The sequence below is a fragment of the Lucilia sericata genome, unplaced genomic scaffold (assembly GCF_015586225.1).
Source record: "Lucilia sericata isolate MDLA Ls3-8-SP2 unplaced genomic scaffold, ASM1558622v1 Contig000012F_arrow, whole genome shotgun sequence".
Lineage (NCBI taxonomy): Eukaryota > Metazoa > Arthropoda > Insecta > Diptera > Calliphoridae > Lucilia > Lucilia sericata.
The window spans coordinates 1,353,829-1,372,579 of NW_023994051.1; the positions used below are offsets into that span (position 1 = coordinate 1,353,829).

The window sequence follows — 18,751 nt, forward strand, 5'->3', positions numbered from 1 at the left end:
AGTTCTAGTTCAGTTCTAGTTCAGTTCTAGTTCAGTTCTAGTTCAGTTCTAGTTCAGTTCTAGTTCAGTTCTAGTTCAGTTCAGTTCTAGTTCAGTTCTAGTTCAGTTCTAGTTCAGTTCTAGTTCAGTTCTAGTTCAGTTCTAGTTCAGTTCTAGTTCAGTTCTAGTTCAGTTCTAGTTCAGTTCTAGTTCAGTTCTAGTTCAGTTCTAGTTCAGTTCTAGTTCAGTTCTTGTTCAGCTCTAGTTCAGTTCTAATTCAGTTCCAGTTCATTTCTAGTTCAGTTCTAGTGCAATCGCAATTTAGTTATATTTGACTCTAAGCTTTTGTTTTCAATTTATAACTTACGAATTCAATTAAGACTTTTCTCCTCACCATTCTCCTTTAAGGAGTACCTGTCACATTGGATTAATATTTCCCCTTTTGCAATCAAGATCAATGACACACAGACCCTACGCTAATTTGTAGCTTTTTCGCAAAATAAGAAAAGAAAAAAATAAATTCTTTACTACTTGGTATTCATTTGGGGTAACTTAACTATTCCTACGGCTAATTCAAGACCCAAACACACACACGTTTACATATAAAACTGAAAACCAATTACAAAATATATATTTATATTGTGGCACCTTACGGCTACAAAAAGAGCCAAAAAAAAACACAACAACAGAAAACCTTAAGCAACATTTTGTTAATTGCTTGTGCTTGAAATGACAATGTCTTTTGTATGAGCTACAGCAAAGGCAGTAACAACAGTAGTATTAATGCAGCAGTTGTAGTCAAAAAGTGGAGAAGACAAAAAAAATCGCGTAAGGCATATATAATGGTCATTTAATATAATTTTCTGTTTTCATACAGAAAACAGAAGAGAGTTTTCTGTTACTTAATGCTATTGTTGTTGCTGTTTAAGAAAATTTGCAATTTCGGACGACAGGTGATAAATAAATCGAAATAAACCTTATATGGGCGTTGAAATACAAAAACTATACACATTTAAAGTCTGTAGTTGTTGCTGCTGTACTCGAGCAAATACACGATAATGCTCATATAAAGGTTCACATTTTAGAGCTACTTTTTCAGTGTTTTTTTTTTTTTTTTTTTTTTGTTTTCCTTCTGAATTTAATTGTAAAATTGAAATGAAATGTTTAAGCAGAAAAAGTAACAAATGCATCCACGAATTGAAAAAGAAAGAATATCCTTCAATTTTTCTTCATGGTGGTTGGCGTTGATGAGTTTTATATGAAAACAACAAGTGATGTGAATGTGTCTTTTTCAACCAGGTTGACTAAAATGGTATAAAATGTTTTACGTTGTTGTTGTTGTTGGTGCATAAAAATGGTCGAGGAGGTGCGGTGGCGGTGTTGGCAATGGCAGTATGTTGAAGGTGTTGCCTGCTATCAATTTTCATTGCAAGTGCGAATTGGTATTTTTATTTATTTCAAACAAAAAACCAACAAAATTATCTTCTGATGATGACAATCATTGTAATGACTCTGAAAATGATGAATAAGACGAGGTGCTTTGTGTAGTAGAGAAAAGAGGCCCAGTGATTTGTGCTTATTTGACAACTTGTCTTTAAAAGAGTTGACATTTATTGTAGGGATTTAAGCGCATATTTAGGTGGAGTTGCAATCAGTTTCAGTCACTATGTGTGCGTTGTTTTCGTTTGTTATTTTTGTTGTTGTATTTCAGAGCCTAAAAGATCATGTTGGTTTTTGCTGTAACAAAATGATGCATGAGTTTTGTGATTTTTGTGTAAGACGACGACTTTGTTGTTGAAAATGTTAATTGTTGTTTTATGTAGTATAAAAAGGTATTGTTGGCTAAAGATTTGCTGACTTTAAAATTATGTTTAACAAAACAAAAACTCTGTCGTAGTTGTCTTTAAAATTGGTTAATTATAATGATTTATTAAGAAATCATCATATTACAGTCTGAATACGAAAAGAAAAAAAAAAAGAAACTGAGCCCAACAAGTTGTTAAAAGGAAATTAAAATTTATGAACTTTGTAGAGATAATGAGTTAAAAAGTTTAAACACGCACTAGAGTTATTTTTTCTATAAATAAAAGAAAACTAAATAAGTTTTTGTATTAAAAAAAGGCAATTTTTATGAAAAATTTTATTTTTTATATTAAACCCAAAAATTAACTCTCTTTATTTTTCTCTTTCTCTTTACAGATGGTAAGTTCTTATCATCACTAAATCCTACAGAACTAACATATGATGGTAAGTCACATTTCATCGCCTCATTATTAACACTTTATAATTTAAAAAAAAAATTCTCTTTAAATTAAAAAGCTAACTCTTAATTTCTTGCATGGCTTTAACTCTAAAACTATCAAAAGCAAAGTTAAGTTTTCAAATCTATATTAATGTAAAGAAATCTTTAAAAAATCACCACGAAACAGTAGCATTTTCAGGCAACACATAAATTAATTAAAAGCTTTTAAGCAAAAAAAAAAAAAAAAAAAACATTAATCAATATTAAAACAAAGAAAAAAATAAGAAATGAAAAAAAACCAAAAAAAAAAAATCAAATTAAATATTTTTTAAAAAATAAAGAAAATTATGTCAAGAAGCAGTTTTAGTTATTATTAAAGAAAATACTTCATTCAAAAGCAAAACAACACAGGATGTGTAACAACAAAGTTTTGTTTAAAAAAAAGGCAGCTGATAAAAATTCATTATAAAGTTTTAAATTTTAATTAAAAATTTTTGTTGCAAAACCTTCTTTGATGACGTTTTCTTCTTATCTGTTTTTGTTGTCTTCCCTTAAGTCTTTGTTGTTTGGGTGTGTATAAGATGAATAGAATAAGTGAAGACTGATGGACAGCTCCCGCACGCTAAATGATCGATCACGTTTCAAAGGGCCGTAATAAAAAACGCCCTATTGGCCTTAAACTTAATAATGGCCAGGAACTTATTATAAATATATTAAAAGATCACCTATAATGAGTTTTCAAAAGAGTCTTGACTTGAAGGAAGACACGCATTTTCATTCATTCACATTTCTTCATTGATGTTGGTGGGGTTTTCTTTGATGAAACCTCTAGTAGTAGTTTTTAATTTTGATTATATGTAATTGTTGTTGCTTTTAGAGTTTCAAAGCTACTGTAAAAGTATAGTGGTTTAAGAACGTGCTTGAGCGACACCCATTTTTTTGGTGGTAAGGCAAAGAATTTAAAAGAATTTATGTTTAAGTTTCTTAAGTTATAAAAAGCGTTGAAAAATTTCATCACTATGCTAACAAAGTAATCGCTGTTAAAGTTTCCAAAAGACACAGATTTTTTATTTTAAAAGTGTAGACATTTTTATTGATTGATTGTAATCTTTAGAAAAATAAAAGTCGGGCTTAAAAGCTCTCCTGAAAAAATTGACAAAAAATTTAAACTTAGTTCATACAATTTTCTTTTATTTTTCTATTAGTTGTATTTGACTTAAGTGATTATTTTATGCCCAGGCAAACAGAATTCAATTTCTTTTTTATGAATTATTTATGAAACAAATTGTTTTCCAAACAAAATCCAGAAAAAAGATATAAACTTTTATCCTTAAATATCCTGTTGATACCTCTACATATAGAGAGAAAAGCAGTAAGAAAATTGCAAAATGTTTGAAAAACAAAAAATGTAAGCAACCCCTCATAAATTTTGTATCTCTTAAGATGTTCTAACAATTTTGCAACATCTACCAGTATGTGACCAGCATCTTAAGTTAAAAAAAACTCCTCCCCCTTATCATGCTAAATAAAAAGACAAATAAATATTAACTTTACGAAAATGTTTCTATTAAGTTGAAAGAAAATAAAACAATTTTGTGTTTAATAATTTAAATTTCAATCTTCAAGAGATCCATAAAAATGACTATATGTAAGTAATGGAAATTTTATGATTATTAATACTAAGGAAACTATTTGAAATATTTCATTTTGAATTATGAATATTTTTAAGCTTAAAGCTGTCTTTAAAAAAAAAAACAAGCTCAAAAGTTTATGAACAATTTTAACAAAATTCCATTATTATATAAAAAAAAAACATTCAAAATTATTAAACATGGTTTAAAAAACATTTTGAAACTTTCACATTTTCAACTAAGTTTTAATTGACTTTATTTTAAGCTTAAAAAGCTTTTAATATACTAACAGATTATGAAATAAAAAAGCTGTTTTCATAAATCTTAAATTTAAGAAAATTTCATAAATTTTTTCAAACTTCTAAAGCAGCTACAACTAAAAACCATATACTATTCACCATTCACCTCTAGTATGAATTAATTCCTAGCTTTCGCTACACTTTACACCCAACTTAGCTACCGAAACTTTACAATAGCCAGTCGATCAGCCAGCTAGTTTGGCTACTACTCTAACCGCTACTAATTCCTTTAACAAATCTACCCATCCTAATAAAAGCAAAGATATAAAACATTTACTCTAAAAATTAGTTCTGCCTATAAAAAAAAAAAACGAAACGTAACCAGCTAACCGCCAATACGTAAAGTATTTAAAGACTTCATACACATATTTTTTATGACTCCTCTGGCCATTAAATCTTTTACAGAGTTGTTTAATTTTTTTTATGAGTTTTTGTTTCTCTCGTCTTTAAAGCATTTGAAGAAGCGAAAGAAGACAAAAAGTAGTAGAAGTATTTATTAAAAATATAATATGCAAAAATTTAAGAGTTGTTGCTACATTTTTAATAACTATAAAAATGAGTTTTATGATCAACACTAACAGTTTTTACACTTCATTTTTCATAATTTTTTGTTTTCTGCTCTTCGACTTTTATATGGTTTATATATATACATTCATCTATGTATATGGAAAACAAACCCCATAAATAAATAAATAAATATGAAAACAATAAAAACTGAACTATAAAAATGTTAAACATTATTTCCATAATTAACAGCGATTTGTTGGTGGCGTGGCCTGGCAACAGGCGAAAGAAATTTAAGAGAAAAAAAAAAAACAATTATAAAAATGTAGAAACTTACATTATAAGCGAAATAATTTATGTCTCTAATAAAGCTTTGTTTTGACAATTTAGTTTTAATAAAGATTTCATCTAATAACCAATTTTAAAATATTTGCCTAAAAATATGCTAAAGATTTTGCTTTAAATTAAAGCCTTAAAATAGACCCAAAATCTTGTATCTTTTTAACAATAATTTAAGACCCCTAAAAGTATACTTGATATTTTGTGTGCTACTAAAAATAACCAGACATCATGTTTATATATTTCACTAACAAACTTAAATCTTTATATTTAAAAAATATTATTATTATCGTTGTTTGTCTCTAGACATGTTAATTTTTCAAAACTGAACTTCAATTTGAAATTCTCCACTAACCCATATTAAAAGCCATTAATTTTAAAACAAACATAATAATAACTCCTCCCCAGCAAGCTACAGCCAAAAAAAAGTGCAAGTGAACAACGGCAGACAAAAACGAACAGTACAGATAAAAAAAACAAATAATAAATGGTGTTAACATTTATTTGTTACTATAATTTCTGGTAGTAGTTGTAGAGCTCCTCCATATGATGACGATAGTAATGATGATAATTTTTTTTCCAATTTTTTTTTTTGTTAAGAACGGTGACCTCTAAAAAAAGTGAAGTTTATATTTACTACTGCTACGTTTAGCTACAGTTACTAATAACTCGACACACAATAACATAACACACAACTTAGAACAAAAACACAAGTTTTAAATAATTGTCTGTCAGAACTGTCAAACAAGTCGGCAAATAATAAAATTAATGGGCACCACCATAAAGTTAAAGGCAAAAACAAAAAAAAAAGAACACAAATACAGCAACATTGACTTCTACAACACAATACACAGCAACAATTGTTCTTACAATTATGATTTGAAAAAAAAAAATACTTAAATATATAAAATTTTCTTAAATTCTTTTGTTGCATTTTTGGTTTTTTCTGTTTTCAATATTTAAAGAATGTTTATGGTTCAATGGCTTTTACTTTGTTGTTGTCTGTTATTAATTTTGTTCTGTGAACTGTATGTGTGTGTGGAATCATTGTTGGTTAACAAAAGTATGCAATGCAAAATTTTGTTCTCCACTTTTTCAGCCGCCAAGTTGAATTATTGTTTTATTTTTTTTTATTTTGGGCTAAAATTTATTATATTTTCGTGAGCTTTTTTACTTACATTTGTATATGGTAAGTAAGCGTGTGTATGTGTTTGTATGCAGACAACAATAACAAATATTCATTCATACAATTTATGGGCCAAAAATTTAAAACAGGCTAGAAAGAGATGGCCTACAACATATACAGACAATAAACCAAAAAAAGCAACAACTACAATAACATACAAACCATAATGTCTTGTAGTAAAATCATAGTATTTACGGGGATTTCCCTTTTAAAACAACAACAAAAACAACTTGAAAAAAAAAATAAAAGTGATATATTAATGTGGGAGCTTTGAACTCTTCTCTACTGTACTGATACTACTACCAACAACTACAACTAGTAAACTCTCACACACACACACACACACACAGATTTACAAACACATGCTTACATTGACTCGCAGCACACAGTGTGCTTTTAAGTCAAGATGAAAAATTATGGCTTTTAATTTGTTATAAATTTCACCAGCAGATTTTCAAGGTCGCCAACATTGCTTTTATTTTTCGTGCTGCTTTTATTGTTGTTGCTGTTGCTGATAATAATAGTAAATTTAAGCAAATTTAAAAGGGATTTCCTTAAAATTGATTTATTTTAAGTTTAATGTAAACATTTTTAAAGTCGAGTTGAATGAACTTTGGGTTTTAGAAGGAAGAAGAGGTTTCAGGAATAAATTTAAAAAGCTTTTGTAAAAAGAGCCTTTTTAAATTTTTTCTATTTTAAAAATGTTTATAGAAAAAGCTTTTAATAAAGTTTTTTTATAAAAAGCTTTTTAAAGAAACTTTTATTACAAAGCTTTTTTCACAATTTATTACCTGATTATTGTTTCTATTAGTTAAAGAGTGTTGTTTTTTAGAAAAAGTTATTATCAATGAAAAACGTTATCAGGAAGTTTTTATAAAATTGAGCTTTTTAAACAAAATGTTTTTAAAGAAAAAAAATTGTTTCATTTAAAAAAAAAATTAAAATGAAACAAATTATTACTATAAAATTTTTTTTATAAAAAGCTTATTTCAGTATTAACTAATTGAGTTTTATGAAATTGGGCTTTTTGAAGAAAAAGCTATATCAGGAGGTTTTTATTAAATTGAGCTTTTTTCTATAAAAGTGTCTTAAATTTCAAATGCAACAAACTTTTGTTATAAAGCTTTTTACCAAAAAAGCTATTTTGGGAATTAATTAGTGAAATTTTATGAAATAAATAATTTCATTGAAAATTTTTTTATTTTAAAGCTTTTTCCCTAATCAAGTTTTCCTATTTACACTTCCTTAAATTTCTGTCCAAAAAGTCATTCAACTTTTCAGTTTTTATTTTTTGTTCTGTCATTTTTCATTTAAATTTTTTACAAAACACAACGTTTAGAAAGAGACGACAATTGTTGTTAACATTTTTTAAATTATAAATTATATTTTCAATATGTTTGTAGACTTTTGCTGTCATTCTAATTGTCACTATGTGTCAATAATGACACTTAATAAACTAACTTAACAGTTTATATATAGGTTTTTTTTAGCATACAATCAAACAATCATTGTCATCATTATCAACATTAATAATGACAATGTAGAGATGACAATACGGACGCTTATGATGATGATGATCATCATCATCATCATAATCATCAATTAGGCGTCAGTCGGCTACTGCTGCTGTTTTGCAAGTCTCGCTTGCTACAAATAATAAAATAAAGTAGATTTTCATTTAAAGGCCTTTTTTACAACTTTCAATTTATTTCAATAAAACAAAACGAAATAACAAAAAAAAAAATGAAAGTGCCACATTATGTCAAATACACTTCATATAGTAGTTTGCAGTTTTGAAAAATTTTCAGACATACATACACCCAAACAAACACTCCAAAGCGCGAACTCTTTTCTTGTGTTTTTTGAAAAAAAAAATCAAGCAGACAAATTGTTTTGTGGCACAGCGTACAGACAACATATATGTATGTATGTGTATAACAAACAGCCAGCCTGTATATTTTTATTTTAGAGGTCATTCTCTATGCATATTTCTTTTTTTGACAGCTTTTTGACAGCTAAGCATGCTTTTTCCCTGCCTCCTACCCCTGCAACAATTCATTTCACACACACACATGTCATTTACAGTTAATAGAGTTAAACAAAAATGTTTATTTTATTAGGTTAGTAGTACTATTTAGTGCAAATAAACCAAACACAATAAAAAAATCTTTTTTTTTGACAAATCCCCCAAGTTCAGTTGGTTAAATCAATAATATTTATAAATAAAAATAATAAGTTTAATGAAAATATGTATTTTGATAAATTTTAGTAAATTTTGAGTTACTTTAATACGCAATAATTAAAGGAGTTTTAAAAAAGCCTACTTTTAGGTTAATTATTAATTTAATAGAAAATTAAAGCCTACCTTGAGGATTTTCTAAAGATAATTATAAAAAAGCATATTTTAAGGCTAATAGAATTTAGAAATTTAAATTTTAAAATTTAAATTTTTTTTTTTTCTAACTTTTAAACAATTTCCCAGAAAATTGCATTTTCTTAACATTTTTGCCCCATCTTGCTTTTCCTTTTCTCTTAAACTTTTATATTTTATTACTATATTTTTCTACTGTTTTTTTTTTTTTTTTTTTTATGCTGGAACCTTAACATGGTTTGTTAGTAATGGTTGTTAAGCTCACTCGCCTTTGAGACCCTGGTTGCCATATTAGATTTTTCTAAAAACTATTTCCGCTTCTCCCCACAACAACAAAGAACTAAGGCAACAAATTGGCCAAAAGGGAAGGAGAACCTACTTTACACTCTACATACATACACATAAGTAATAAAGAATATACTAAATTTTGTATATTTTTTTCGTTATTTGTTCTAAATGTAAGAGTAGTGAAAAGTTTAAGAGTGTATATGTAGCAGAAAGTATAGAAAAAAAAAAGAAATACTACCCTCAGCCAAGACTTTGACTGGTTGTTGTTTGTTAGATGAAAATGGTGTGTGGCTTAGAAGTGCCATGGCATACACATTCTCACATATACTTTCCAAAGGAACTGCTCTGTATGTATTCATCCAAGTATAAGCATTGCACGAATGAATGCTTCAAATAACAACAAAATTGTAAAGTATATACATACATATATATATGGGAAAAAAATCTATAGGAATGAAGTATAAAAAATATATATAAAAAAGTTTTATTCTTTTATTTTTGATGGAAAGAAATGCAAGCAAGAAAATTAAGTCAGGCACAAAAAATATATTGTGACAGCTAAGGATTTTAAGGAATTCTCTGTTACACTGTACTGCTGCTGTAGTTCAAAATGAAATTGCAAAAAAAAAAAGAGAGGAAGTAACGGAAAAAATTTCGTTAAGCAGAAAAGAAATTAAATTTAAAAATTGTTTTGCAACCCTTCTTCTTCTATGTAGAAGATTTTGTAGAAAAAAGCTAATAATACCATTTGCTTTATTACATTTTTTCATATAATTTCTTTTTCTATATATTTTTTTAGTTCCATATAAGCTCTTAATGTTATTTTTTTTCAACTTTTTTTTTATTTATTAAAGCAAAAAGGAACAAAAAATTAATTGCTTTAGTAAAGACTAGTGGCGGAGAAGGAAAAAGAACTGAAAAACCAAACGGTTAACCCATTTTCCAAATGATTAGAAGCTTTTTTGATTAGGCTTAGTTTTATTTATAAAATTTGCAGATTGTTTAAGCTAAACAAAAATTTTAAGTAAAAGCTTTAATTAAGCTTCAAAAAAGCTCATTTTAAAAGCTTACATATAAACTAACACATTAGGTTTATTACTCTTAAAACTTAAAAGCTCTTTAATAAACTCATTAAAGCTTGTTATACAAAAAGCTCTTTTAACAAACCTTCCCAAAAATAATCTTAAAGCATATTAAGCTCTTTAAAAATAGTTCCTAAGACATTAGGACTATTTCCACTCAAGGGGTTAATATAACATTTTACAGAAAAAAAATTAAAAATGTGCTTCATTGAAAAAATAAAGAATAAGTTTGCGAAAAAAAACTAAACAAAAAGGAAATGAAAGTATTTTTAAGCACAAGCTTTAGCCAAATAGTAAATTGGAATTTTTACATTTTGTGCACACTACTCTTATGGTATTTTTGCTACTAAGCTTCTGGTTTTTTGTTGTAGTTACTTTTTTTTCTTGTCTGCTTTACACTGCTTACAACCATGTTATAGTAGTTTTTTTCTATGTTGTTTGTGCCACCATCTAGTAGCATTCATGCAACAAAATTTACTTTAGTTCTTTTTAGTTTCATTTTAACAACATTCTTTAAAAACAAAATGTAGAAAAATTCTGCAAAAAAAAGAATATTTGTAAAGAAATGTATATGAAATGTTTAAGAACAAAAAAAAAAAAAAATGTTGCATTGCTATGCTGGTGTTTTGTGGATTGCGAGCAGTAGCTGGTATATTACAAATTTTATAAATATTTTACAAAAATAATAGCTTTTTTTAAAAAGAAATTTAATGAATTTTTGGAAAGCAAATGAAGAAACTTTAAAGTTTAAGCAAAATATTTGCAAAAGCTTTTTAAAAAGGAATATTACAAATTAATTCCATATTCAAAATAAACTAACAAAGAAAAAATTAGGAAAAATGTTCACACTAAATAATACCTCAAAGTATGCTTTCAATAATATTTATAGGAAACCCCCAAAAGTATGCACTGTAAATTGTTTATTTACAATTTAATGGATTTTGCCTTAATAAATTTAAATTTTTAACTAAAATTTAATTTAAAATGGAGTATTTAATCCCACAGATGTTGTTCTTCTTTAAAAAAAGGAAGGAAAAAAAGCACACACACACACAAGTTCTAACAAAATTGTATGATAAAGAGCATGGAAAAAATATATGTATGACTACGTGTATGTATATAATATGATTTCTTTCTTTTTTTTTCCTAGAGGATGTTAATAATGATGATGATGATGTTGGTAGATGACGTTATTTAATGGGGTGCTTTGATGCGATTGGTTTTCATTTTAACGCAGGCGCTTAAAAATCATCGAATCATTCTTCTAAGAAGAAAAATATATAGTATTAAGATTTTTCTGTTGTATTTCTTCTTATACTGTTCCGCTTAGCCTCTGTTTGCAAGTTGCAAAGTTGTACTAGTAAATGAAATAAGAAGATTGAACGCATCAAACAAAAACATATCAGCAACTAAAAGTATGCTTTGTTTTCTTGGGTAGAAAATCGTATAGAAAATTTAGTTATTTAATAGTTATCAATATAACTATTAAATTTTTTTGTTGTATTTTTTATACATTTTACAAGTTGATGTTTTCCTCTAAAAAATATAACTTAATTTGTAGCAGGTTTTTAGGCGTTTTTTTTTTTCAATATTCTTTATTATTTCAACAAATTTATGCGATGCTCCTTACCAAATTTTATTAACTTAAGCAACAAGTGTTTTTTATTGTTACAAATTTTTACCTTGAATTTATGATGTAAAAGTTTTAAGCCTAAAAACCGTCAAGATGACCATAAATTACAAACTAAAAGTTCACAAAAAACGCACACAGACAAAAATATAAAAAACACACACAATTACTGGCAAATTTGTTTAAACTATACGAACACACACAAAACAAAAAAACACATTTTTTTTAAAGGCTAAACAATTAATTGCAAATTTTGCCAACTTTAAGTCATTTACTTAAACATATTTTTGTATAAAAAAAGGAACAAAAATTAAAGCCTACTTTTAAGAGCCATATTTTAATTTTAACTTCCTTTAAAAAACAACAACACTAAAGTTTTTTTTTAATAGCTGTTGTTGTTGTGTACATGTACATGACGATGACATTTTACTTTTATTGGGTTTGTATGTATGATTGTCTGACGGTCTGTATGTATGTATGTATAAGTGTCCGTAGTTATACTTACAACGACAATTTCCTCATTATCGTAAAATTTATTCAAGCAAAATAAATTCATTGGTCGTTAACCTTGACACTGGTTTTTCCACCATTACACGTTAACTTACTTTACTTCACTTTGTATGGTTATTGTAAGTATAAATGTCGATGTATAAGTAAAATTTTTAGCAGTATGTGTTTTACACTGGATAGACGACAAGTGGATATACATATGTGTATGGTTATGTAGAATTTAACTGTATGAAAGTGTTTTTACACACTCGATTATTTAAGTATATGTATGTATATGGTAACTGTATGTAATGTTTAACTATCTGTTCTGTGATTGTTCTGCCGGCCTTAACTAAAGAGTGTAAATGTACTCTTTTTGTGGCTTTTTTACGATATTATTATTATTTTTGTTACATTTCCTAAAGGGTATGAGGGGTTAACAGACATTTGATTTTTTATAGTTTTTATTGAGTCACAAAATGTTTATATAAACCAACCTCAAAGCCCAAAAGTTTTTATTAAGACTATACAAATTCATTTAAAATTATTACAATTTAAAGTATTTTATTATGTCTAGCCCAAAAGTAGGCCTTATATATTACAACTTGTATAAAAATTTAATTAATTTAACATACTTTTAGGCAAAAACTTAAATACTCAGGCTATAAACCCAGACATTGTTGTTTTTTTTTGCAGAAAAAAATAATTACTTTTTAAGTAAATAATACAAATATAAATATGTATAAGAATTTTTTCATTTTTGGGAATATATGCAGCCAGACTAGGTGTCCTTATTCCATAATTAAACACAACACTACGACATACTCTGGCTAGTAGTTACTTGGTGTCTGTTTCTTAAAATTGCCAAAAACAAAAGAAAAACACACATACACACAATAACTTTAAATATGGCAAAAACCATAAATGAAAAACAAATGGCTCTAAAAACAGAAAAATATTCTATATGTATAAACCAGAAAAAAATGAATATTTTGTTCATGGCCTACAACTTCCATACTTTATGGCACCCGAAAAAACAGAAATGCATTGCAGACATAACGACACACCACATACAGTAGAATTTTTTTTGTTGTTGTGCACAGCTATGGTTTTTAGCCTTAAGCATTAAAGCCTTAATGTAGACTTTATACCTAAAAAAATATTAAAAATAAAACAACAAGAAGTCTGCTTAAATAAAACACATAAATCGCTATTATTTTAAGTAAAAATTCACACACATTTAAAAAAAAAGGGTTGTTGTTATTATTAAAAGTGAACAATCCAACTAAAAAAAAATATTTGTAATTTTCATTTATTTTTTCCCCAATATTCTTTTTATTTTTTTTGTTAAACAGAATAAGGCTAAAAGTATAAAACAGACAGGAAAAAGAGGAAATAAAACAAAAACTACAACTTACAGAATTCAAAGTCATAACAGCGCATGTGTTTGCCGGTTGCTGTTGTTGTACAACAATATTTTAAGTAATACATAAAATTTTATCTACTACTTAGTTTACATACATGTTGTATATTTACATGTATAAGTAAAAGTCATGGTATATTTTTTTGCTGTTTTTATTATATTTTTGTAGTAGTAGTTGTTGTTGTTGTTGTTGTGTATTTCGTTTTGTTTTTGGTAGTAAACAAATTAGTAAACGCAAATAAACATAATAATTATTTTGTGCTAATAAATCAATAATTTCAAGTGTAGAAAATTTTTAAAGCCTAAAAGTAGGCAACTGTAGTTTTTGTCCGAAATGAAATTTAAAAATTTAAGTTACACAAAGTTTTTCTAGCAGTTTTATTTGCGTTAAAGAGTTATTAATGGAGCCTAAAAGTAGGCTACATTATTAAGAGCTTATAGTTAGTTAATGTAGGCTACACTTTTGAAAAAAAGGATTTAAGCTTTAAAGATTTGTGTTTTTTTTCATTAAGATTGGCTTAACTTTAAGTTAGTTTTCAATATTAATAGAAAATTTTACATTTTCATAAAATATTAAGTAATAGGTTTGGTATAGTAAAAACTTCTTAAAGTAGGCAACAGTTTTGAAAATCTTTTTCAAATGGGTATTTCCACTGAAAAGTCTACTTTTGTCAGTGTGATTGAAGTTTTCTTTTTCCCTATTTGATCTAGTGATATGACAAAAGGGGGAAATGCTCATATTTCTTAAAAAATGCTACACATTTGAAAAAAAATTTAAACTATTTTAGTTAAAGTTTAACTATATCATTTTTGCGGCAAAAATCTTTCAATTTAACCTTTTTTTCTCTCGCTCTTATTCCTTTTTAATGATATGAAGTTGATTTTTTTTTTTTTTTTGCTAACACAGAATATAATTTCCGTTTTTATTTCCTATTGATTTTCTAATCAAACAAATAATACAAATAGAAAAAGCAAACTACATTAAAATAAAAAATGAGTATAAATTTGCCGTACAAGTTTGTGTTCCAACAATAAAAAACCAGGAAAACACGCAAACCAAAAAATATATATATATAAAAAATAAAAGAAACTAAAATATTTTGCAAAACATTTAACAGAAAAAAAAATTTAAGAGTGTTTTTTTTTGCATTTTGATAACTGGAAATTAAAGTTTCCCATAATGGCTTTTTACTGGTGATTACTGGCAAAAAGTTTGCGGTTGATTTCGTTTAAGCTTAAATATAGAGAAAAAAAAGGATTTTATAAATACACCATTAAGAACAAATTTTATCAAGCTTAATGATCATCGTCATCATCATCATCAACTTCTTGTTGGTAGGAGAGTAGTATTGGCCAGTCAATGGCTACTTTTTTTCTTTGGTTACTAAATCCTTGGGTTCAATTTAATTCCTAAAGCTTACATACATACATACATGTTCATATGTACATACGTACGTACGTTTTTGAGTATGGAGTATGGAACGTACGTACGTTTGACGGTCACGTGACCCTAATAAATCACAGAATTAATGTTACGTGAAATGTAAGTATGTGTGTGTGTGTGTAAGAGAGCACTCACACACACTTAATATTATTGACTCTGACTGACTTTCGATATGAAATTTTATAACAACTGTAACTGTAACAATCTTGTATTTAGGCAAATATTGCAAAACAAACTAATTTCGAAACCGGAAAAATTGTACTTTCCTTTTGGTCTAGCTTTAACAAAGTAAATGTTATAAGTTGAATGAAAATAAAGGAAATTAAAAAACGAGAGTAGAATTTTTAAAACAATGTGATTGGCTGTGTGTGTGTTAAGAATATTTTACAAAAATTTTTTATAATAATTGTTAAAGCTTTAGCTTGAGTTTATGTTGTTAAATTGTTTTAAAACATAATTTATATTTTTATCTTAAAAGCAATATTATCCAGCTAAATATGCTTGTCATAATAACAATTATATGATCTAACTTGTTAAATACCGAATATTAGTTATTAATACTATTGTTTATAACAAAACAACACTTTTTTTAATTTAATACAATTGCAATGTAAATTGTCACCTTAAACCAGTTGAATACAAATATGACAACTATTAACCAAGACACAAAACTTAGAAGTAGAATATACATTACACTTACAATATGCAAAATAATATTAAAATACCAGCATATAAAGATGAAAAACACAAAAATAAACTCCTTGAAGCAGACAACATTAGCGCAACAACACCAGCCCGCAACAACACAACAACAATAGTAATAATAAAAATAATATGAATCTCAATGATGCTGTTGATGATGATGATGACGCCTACGCAAACATGTCGCAACTGTCATTTTAGCTTATAACTTTGCCTTTTGTATGTTTATATTAGTCACACTCTTTTCTTAATGTTTTGTTGTATATTGTACTTGGTGGATACAAAATTTATTTATATTTTTTTTAACCGAAAAAATAAAATAACACCAAGCAGCAGCAGCAAAAAGAGGTATATTATGATGACAAAAATTATATGTATTAAATGTGTTTGTATACAATTTTCTTTTTTATTATTAAATAAGTATCTGAAAAGACAAAGAAGTATATTCAACCATCACCCAAGAACAACCAGAAATATAAGTCTTTGTGACGTATAGTGATATCCAACTATTCCAACCATAAAGTTCTGTACATCAGTATGGTAATGCTTGAGATGTACATACTACTTGCTTCAACACACATTTAAGCAATGTTAAACAGCGACAAAAATTATAATAATAACATTTAAGTAAACTTAAGACAGCTATCATGAAAACATTTTTGGAGTTTAAAACGAATGCATTTCACTTTATTTCGATTATTTTAACATCCTAAAATAGAAGCTTTTATATATTTTGCATTGTGTGCGCCCTGATGTAGGCAATCCTTTTTTAGTAAATTTATTTCTTATTAGAACTTTTTATGATGTTCAAGCCTTAATAGGCAACATTTTTTGAAATTTTTTTTAGTTACTTTTCATGGCATTTACCAGTTTTCATCTTAAATTTATAGACAATTATTACATTCTTTTAAATTTTATCATTTTTGGCGCCTTAGGCCTATAGACAACATTTTTTAAAATTTAATATTTAATTGTTTACTCAAATATAGGCAATGTTTATTCTTTTGAATTTAATCATTTTGGCGCCTTAGTATAGGCAACACTTTTTAAAAATTTAATATTTGATAGATTACCCATTACCCCTTATTTTACTGATTCTAAAGAGATTTCAATATAACCACCAAATCCTTGAAATATTACCAACCATTCAACTATTTAAATAACCCTCTACACATCGTGTGCATTGTGTGCGCCTTTATGTAGGCAATACTTTTTGGTAAATTTATTTTTATTATTAGGACTTTGAACAAAATTTCTTAATGATTTTTTAAAGTAATTGCTTAAATGTGTTTGTGTTACTATTTTGAAGCACTTTTAATGATGTTCAAGCCTTAATATAGGCAACATTTTTTGAAAACTTTTTTAGTTACTTTTCAAGTTATTTACCACTGTTTATCTGAAATTTTTAAACAATTATGACATTCTTTTGAATTTAAATCATTTTGCCGCCTTAGTATAAGCAAAATTTTTTGTAAATTTTTTTCCTGATTTTAGGCAACATTTTTTAAAAAGTCAATATTTGATTGCTTATCCAAATATAGGCAACGTTTTTTGTAAATCATTATTTTAAGTTACTTTTCAAGTCATTTACCACTGTTTATCTTAAATTTTTAAACAATTATGACATGCTTTTGAATTTAATCATTTTGGCGCCTTAGTATAGGCAACATTTTTTAAAAATTCAATATTTAATTCTTTATCCAAATAAATTTTTTCCTGATTTTAGGCAACATTTTTTAAAAATGCCATATTTGATAGTTTACCTAAATTTACCTAAACGTTTTTTGTAAATCTTTATTTTACTGATTTTAAAGAAATTTCCACCAAATCCTTGAAATGTTACCAACCATTCAACTATTTTAATAACCCTTGGCACTTGGTGTAGCTCATTATATAAATTTACAGAAAACGCAAAATATCAACCTCATCATAACATCATTGTCCAAGACATTTAAGCATTCTTTCTACTTCATTCTTTCCTGTTCATCTCCCACAACAAAGCAGCAAAAGATGTGTTGTTTATTTCGAAAAAAAAAAAACAACAACAACAGCCCAAAAAAAAAACGAAAACATTTTAGATATAAAATGCACAAACTGCAAGAGTAATATTTAAAAAAAAATGTAAAGAATATGCATCATGCAAATAATATTATGCCTGAATTTTTGCAACAAAAGAAAGAAAATTATTTTTAAAATTAAAGGTGTTTGGACGTGTGGGAACAGTATATATATTACATGTAAAAAAGATGTCCATTTAACAGGAAATTTTTGCAATCTCTTCGAGATTATAAGTATACTATAAGGTTATTTGCTTGATTTCATTTTTAAGGTAAATTGATACATTTTTTTTTGGGCTACACAAACGCCAAACAGGGTGTAATTTATATGTGTTTTAAATAAAAAAACAACAACAACAACAGTTTTTGACTTATACTCCCTCTATAATATTTTAAAGATCATCATACTTTTTTTATGATTATTAATTTTTATTAAACACACAAGATAAATTACTTTAAACATTTTAAGTTTTTTTTTTGAGGAAAACAACAGCCACGTGCTGGGGGTTTGTTTGCTCAACAAGATCATATATCATTATTTTGCATTTTTTTTTATAAAATGCATTATGTTGGCCTTACGAATCCTTTACTTCAATTAAACTAAACTAAAATGTTGTTTAATTTTATGTTTGGTCTGACATTTTCTTGTTGTTTTTTTATACTTATCGATGCTTTTGTTATTAGTTTCATAAAAAATCAATGAAGCTTAAATAAAGCCAAAAACTATAGTTTTTGTTTTCTTTTTTTATTTATTGTGTTTTTTTGAGTGTTTGCTGGGTTAGCAGTGGTGTTATAGTATTGTAGGTATTTGTTTTCTCAGTGTGAGACTGTTTGGAGTCACACTTTGCCTATGTCACACTTTATAGTTTGTTTTTTTTTTCGAACATTTTTTTTTTGTTTTGCTTTCTTTTTGTAGTAAAATCGAAATAGAGAAAAAAACAACACAATTCTAAGCTGCAAACAAAAATCAAACAAAAGCCTTTATTTTTTCAAACAAAACCAAACCACCCATGCTGGATGACATTTGGTTGTGTATATTGGTTTGGTTGAATGGTTTGCGGAGGTAAAGTGTATGAATGTGTGGT

General features: G+C 26.9%; 1 protein-coding gene across 4 annotated transcripts in view; it reads left to right on the forward strand.

Moving 5' to 3' along the window:
* Positions 1–18,751, forward strand: part of LOC119604243 (homeobox protein homothorax) — a 160,595-nt gene that overhangs the window by 101,502 nt on the left and 40,342 nt on the right. For 2 of the 4 annotated variants that reach the window (XM_037956744.1, XM_037956734.1), the window contains exon 8: positions 2,179–2,226. In XM_037956744.1, the coding sequence (XP_037812672.1) occupies positions 2,179–2,226 (48 nt within the window). The remainder of the gene's footprint in view (positions 1–2,178; positions 2,227–18,751) is intronic. The other 2 variants (XM_037956758.1, XM_037956752.1) reach the window with 1 other exon arrangement.